Genomic DNA, 5,915 nt, shown 5'->3' on the forward strand with positions numbered 1-5,915 from the left:
CGCTGCCACTCTCGGCAGAGGCTGGGCGGGGAAGGAGAGCGGCCACCATGTTGTGCGGGGGTGCCTCCAAGGCTCGGCCCGCCACCAGCGAGACGCAGCAGATCGCGGACGAGGTGAGGGGGCTGCGCCCGGGAAGCACGGCGCGGAGCGGGGCCGGGGCGAGGCGGCTCTCCCGGCTGCACGCTGCGCTGCGGCAGCGGGGTGGGTGCGGCAGGTGTAGGCAGCAGAACGGGGAGCCTCTCCGGCCCCAAAAAGTAAATAAATGTACGAGCGGGCGGACCGATACCGTGAGGGAATACAGTGAGCAATTCGGTCCCCTCCCGAGCGCTGCCTGCGCCTGCATGGCGGGGCGGGAGCTGCCTGACCTGTGTGACGTGCGCTGAGCCCGAATGCGTTTTGTTCTAGGCTGGGGTAGGGCATTCCGAAAGTAAGTTGAAGGGGAAAAGCGAAACCCAGTTGGATTCAGAAGTGAATGGAATGAACCTGAGTATCTAGAAGCTAAATTGCCCCAGTGTTTAAGAACTCATCTGGGCTAGTTTTGGCTACTAGCGAACGTTTCCCACATATAAGTATATACAGGAAAACTCCAAGTTGAAATTTGCCTGTGATGTGATGTTCGCATGTAGGTACAGGCTGCAAAGAAAGCACGTTCTGTTGAAATAAAAGAACCGATAGAGTAACGTGACACACCAGTGAGTTATGTCAAGCAGGTATTCCCTTTATTACAACTCTGGGTGCATGGGGGACCACTCCACCAAACATGCACACCGAAGGGAGAAACAGCTACACATTTAAAGGCACAGCACATATGTATTCATCACATTTCAAGGATGTGAACAGAAATTCCAGAGTGACTGACATCTCTGGTGGTCGTAGGATCTAACAATCATTTTCACTGTTGATTTCCAATCTTGAAGGGGGGAGAGCCCAAACCCGTTCCATGGGTATTGCGTTGAGCTGAGCTGTCTGTTTTGGTTGTCTTATCTTCAATAACAGGACAATAGGATATCTGTTCTGCTTTCTTATTGTCAAGTTTCGCTGTCACCACATTCTTGTTCTGAAGTTTACATTTATGCAAGCCCCTTGTCCTTCACTTTGTATGCGATGAGCTGTTCTCATTGTATAGAAAAGCTGTTCACATGATTCACTGTCAAATGAAGACAGACTTCTCACATCGTTCTATTTGCTTCAGTCACTGTGGAAATGCCTACAGCAAGCCTGTTTGCTTACCCTAAGCAGTGTATTTCATGTTGCTGCTTTTTCAGTTCCCACCTGCAGGGCATTGCTTTGTAAGAGTCCTATTTGTTGATTATTTGTTTGGTCAGTCGTGGCACTACACTAAGCATGTACAATGTGACAGAGGAGGGCAGCTGCCCGCAGCAGTGTCTGTGGCCTGAAAGTCCCCTGAGAGTGCCTCTCCAGGGCAGAGGTTTCCATGTGGCTTTGCTGTGGCAAGCCTCAATCAGGGCCATCTGGAGCCACCTGCTCCAGGAGTAAGCAGGCTGTGCAAATCATGAGAGATCCTCCACAATACGATAATGGTCAACCCTGTCACTGGTCTGCAGGTGATTCGGGTGGGAAGGGGCTGCAGTGCCAGGCCATGTGGGGCTGGGTCCAGTCAGCTCTTGCAAACCTCTATGCATGGAAACTGTGGCCTTTCCGGGCAGTCTGGCCCACTGCTGGGCTGTTCTCACGGGAAAAGGGATTTCCTTATATTCATTTCCTCCTTCCCCTCCTCAGGGTAAGTGTTCAACCATCTGACCATGCGGTGGCCCATCACTGAGCTTGCTGCAGTTTGTTGGCATCTTTCTGAAGTTAGGAGCCTAAAATTGAACACAGCATTCTGAATGTGTTCTGACAAATAATGGGCAGTTATCACTTACCACCCTCTTCCGCTGTCCTCCTGCTGGTGCAGCCCTGGCCCAGTCTTGGTTGTGGTCTAGCAGAGTGGGCTGATGATAGCGGGTCTTCCACAGATTGCTTCTCTCTGGGCTCTCCCTGCTGAGTCAGGATGTCCAGTGGTCACATGCTTTGGTGAGTCATTGCTGTGACACTCAGCAAGCTGCATCTGCATGTGATTCTGAGCTGTCCACACTCATGGAGCCCAGAGTTTCTAGTAGAAATTCCAAATGTCCTGAGTGGGGGCAACGTACCCCTCCTTGCACTTCAGAATGCAGAGTTGTTGGGTGTGCTGTGGTCAAATGTCTGTGGGACAGGATGGTTATTGTTTGGCTGTCGTGTACAGAAAAGCACCAGAGTTTGGCTCCATGCTTTCTTGGTGCAGTAGAGGCGGGAGCACATACCCTGCTGTTCTTTCTGTTGCAGGAAGTGTTTGTGTTCCTCCAAGCACCAGAGTGGTAGCAAAGTGGTGCTCCTTTTTCCCCCGGGCAGCTGGTGGGGTATAGGCAATAGCAATGTAGTAGTCAGGGAAGGATGGAACTAAATTATATAACTGAAAAGAGAACATCTCACTGCTGTCACTGTTGCACTGGAGTAGAGGAGGGCTGAGCAGACCTGTGGCCTCCTGAGAGAACCCAGCATGCAACAGGATCACCTAACACAAGGGCTAATTTACATTGCCCTTGTAAATGAAAGCTAAAGCTCTCTTTTCTTTCAAGACTGAGAACCTTACTGCATGGCCGTGATGCTTTAGACAGCCAAATGTGAGGAGAGAGCTCACAAAAGCTCATCTGGGCACTGGGCAAATTATTCTGAATTCCTGAGCGTGGGTTTTACATTCTGGCAAAATATATTATGGGAAAAAAATATTGACAGTTTGAAACGCTGTGAATTGCAGTTATTAAATGATAGAAGAACTACTACTTTCTAAGTTTGGTTTTTGGGTGCCTGTTTGTTCTGCATTTCAGAAAGGGAGCTAATGCTGAAGGCTACCAAGGGCTGCTTTTTCTAGCTGCAAAAATGAGATATATTTTAAACATTGTCTTTTTAAAGTCTTGTCCATGTAGATCTTTACATTTGTTGTTAAATATATAGGACAGAAAGGGAAGCAGACACATTAACAGCAGAAATAGTTGGTCAGAATGAGTGTATGTAGAATGAGCACAGCATCTTTGGTTTCACTTGGCGGTGACTGAATCACATCACCGTGTTGCCTTGGCTGCTTGTCTGGGTACCTCACCTTGATTTAATGTAAAATAAGGTCCTGAAGGGTAATGAGGCACACTGATGGCATGAGGCATAAGTTGTAAATATTGAATACTATATGAGTTGTAACCAACTTCTTGTTTCCCTAAGGTGAAGCCTCAGCTAGAAGAGAAAGAAGGGAAAACCTTTGATGTCTTCACTGCAGTGGAGTTCAAAACTCAGGTGGTGGCAGGAACAAACTACTTCATCAAGGTAGGGGGCACTGGGCAATGGAAAAAAAAAGATCAACATTGGAATGTTTTTTCCCTTTACTTACCTACACAGAAATGCTTGTGATTTAGCCTTAATAAGAAAAATATTTGTGCATTAAGAAAAAATGAACAGAAAAACCATTTCCCCACCACCTCCCAGCCTGTCTCCTTGCCTGTATTGAATGGAGATGTGCATATTTCTCTATTTTCAATTTGTACTCTTCAGTTATTTCGTGAAAGTTGATTTCGTAATAGTTTCACATCCACAGTGCTGAGCACTAATGTATTAGGTGAAGCCTGGGTGTGTGAAAGTACAGCCGAGCATCAGACCCCTAACTCTGCCTGTGGTGATGCCACACACACACACAGGAAAAAAAAAAACAACCAATTGTGGGCAAAGCACTGAAGTGCTTGTTGTTCCAGATAGGATTCTCACTAACTCCGATTCCCTGTCTGTACATTCCCCATCTCAGGTAGAGGGATGGCTTGCAGATCCAAGGGTTGAGGTGGTATTTCCACCAAGACACAGCTCCCAGTCTGCCTCAGAACACGGCGGCAGCTGCTGAGGGGATGCTTTTTCTTACCACCTCTGTGATTCCCCCCTCCTCAAAACATGTCCACCTAAATCCTCCTGGCGAAGGTTGCCCTGCACCTCTCACTGGTTTTCACATTTTTCAGGTCCACGTTGGCAATGATGAGTTCATGCACCTGCGGGTGTTCAAAAGCCTTCCTCATGAGGACAAGCCACTGAGCCTTCATGGATACCAGAGCAGCAAGACCAAGCATGATGAACTGACCTATTTCTAACAAATATATCTCATGCGTTTTCCTAATGGTTTCTTATATGTATTTTCTGTAGACTGCAAAATGTTGATTTCTGTGCCAATGAAGAAAACTTTTTTTTTAACTTAATGCTGGAAAGAAAATCCATTTTTTTTTCTTATGCCATTCCCTTACTGTGCAATATCTAAATGAGTCACTTTGCTCTCCTTTTACCATTTTCTAATGCAAACCTGAGTAGCTGCACTGATTGCAGTGTAGATTAATACTGTGTTGTGCTTGTCGACTGCTCTGATCAGGAAACTGCAGCGCTCACATATTTGCAGCAAGGAGCAAGAGGAAAACCTGAATCTTTATGTGCTGTTTTCCAACTGTGAGTACATCTGTAGTTTTAGATTGTATTTTGCTTTTTATTGGCAAAGACCTGAAGCAAGAGAGAGAGGCAGACTGCAGTCTTTTGTAGGAAACATTCCCTTGGTAGTCATGCTTATCCTCTTGCCGCCAGTAGGGTATAATGTTGAGTAGAGTTTTGCTGTGGTTAATTGCTTATTTTCTGAGTGCTGAGGAAGAGAACTAGAAAGGATAAGCATTTCTGCATTTATGACAATAAATATTTCTCTCAAATTTAGATGGTATATTTCACTGGTGTTTCACTATTTTCTGTACTCGTTTTTCAGTACTGGTGGTTATCTCGCTCAGAGCTTTTTTCCATAAGCCTTTTCCATGCTCCAGGTGTCCTAATGTTTACATTTGTTTTTATGTTTTAATTACCAGTACTTTATTTTAATACAGTGAGGGACATGAAAGGCAACAAGGAAAGCTTCAGCAGGTATATCAGCAGTAAGAGGAGTGCTAAGGAAAATGTGGGCCTGCTGACAGAGGGCACAGAAAACACTGAGATACTCGGTGCTGCCTTTGACCTTATTAGTGGGACCTGCCCTCAGCAATTGCAGGTCCCTGAGTGATAGAGAGTGGGCAGAGAGGAACATTTCCCCTAGGAGGGGGGAAGTCTTTCACCAAATGCCATTCTGAGAGGAGGACAGCTAGTGCTGATAAAGCCAGACTTCCAGTGTTCGAAGACATCTGACAACAAGATTCAGCTCTGATGGAAAAATACTAGGCAGTAATCCCAAATTCACAGGAATCCATGGGTTGTCTTTGTGCTTTAAGGACTTAAAGCGTTTGATTTGATGTCTCACACCTGAGCACCAGCTCAGGGTTGCATGGCAGCTAACTCCAGAGACCCTGCCTGAGTGGTTGCCAGCAGGGAAATAGGGTTGCGGTGCTTTGGGGTTGCCCTCTATCTTTGTCGCTGCAGAAGTCTTGACTGAGGACTGTTGTCACTGCAGTCACTAATGCTACAAAGAAGTAGCACTGGGATTCAGCTATTACTGCTGCAGCTCCTCCCACTACTTTGAGTAGTTCCACCCCTTCCTCAACCCCACCCCAAATAGCCAAGCTGCTCTTAGGGACCCGCAAACAGTTTGACCTCTCAGCTCCTCCTCCAGAAATACATTTGCCTCGCATGGCTTCTGAAGAGGAGCCAGTAGCTTGTAGTTAATGCACTCAAAGCTAACCCAGGTATGTGGCCTGTTACACTCAAAAGTACTCTCACAACAGCCTGAGCTTTGTCTTCAGAGCTTGACAGTACCTGGAAAGAAGAGCTGATAGATGTTAGTGTTCTCTGACTTAGAACTATGTTATAGGTGGCAGAAGCAGCTGTGACTAGTACTTCAGAGCCCACTCAAGGCAGCAGATCTAGACATGACACACAGTAGA

At 46.6% G+C, this 5,915-nt stretch overlaps 1 protein-coding gene across 1 annotated transcript; it reads left to right on the forward strand.

Moving 5' to 3' along the window:
* On the forward strand, nt 1–4,261 carry LOC136052265 (cystatin-B-like). The gene is made up of 3 exons (XM_065742243.1): nt 1–113; nt 3,256–3,357; nt 4,035–4,261. The coding sequence occupies exons 1-3, from the start codon at nt 48–50 to the stop codon at nt 4,161–4,163; spliced, it is 297 nt and encodes a 98-aa protein (XP_065598315.1). The 5' UTR covers nt 1–47; the 3' UTR covers nt 4,164–4,261.
* The last annotated feature ends 1,654 nt before the right edge of the window (nt 4,262–5,915 follow it).

Source organism: Cyrtonyx montezumae, unplaced genomic scaffold, assembly GCF_038088225.1.
Source record: "Cyrtonyx montezumae isolate F1298 unplaced genomic scaffold, pur_monq_1.0 scaffold_3, whole genome shotgun sequence".
NCBI classification, from domain to species: domain Eukaryota; kingdom Metazoa; phylum Chordata; class Aves; order Galliformes; family Odontophoridae; genus Cyrtonyx; species Cyrtonyx montezumae.

Coding starts and splice junctions, on each gene's coding strand:
- LOC136052265 (XM_065742243.1), top strand. CDS start 48: ATGTTGTGCGGGGGTGCCTCCAAGGCTCGGCCCGCCACCAGCGAGACG. Junction 114..3,255: donor CGCAGCAGATCGCGGACGAG/GTGAGGGGGCTG, acceptor TGTTTCCCTAAG/GTGAAGCCTCAGCTAGAAGA. Junction 3,358..4,034: donor GAACAAACTACTTCATCAAG/GTAGGGGGCACT, acceptor CACATTTTTCAG/GTCCACGTTGGCAATGATGA.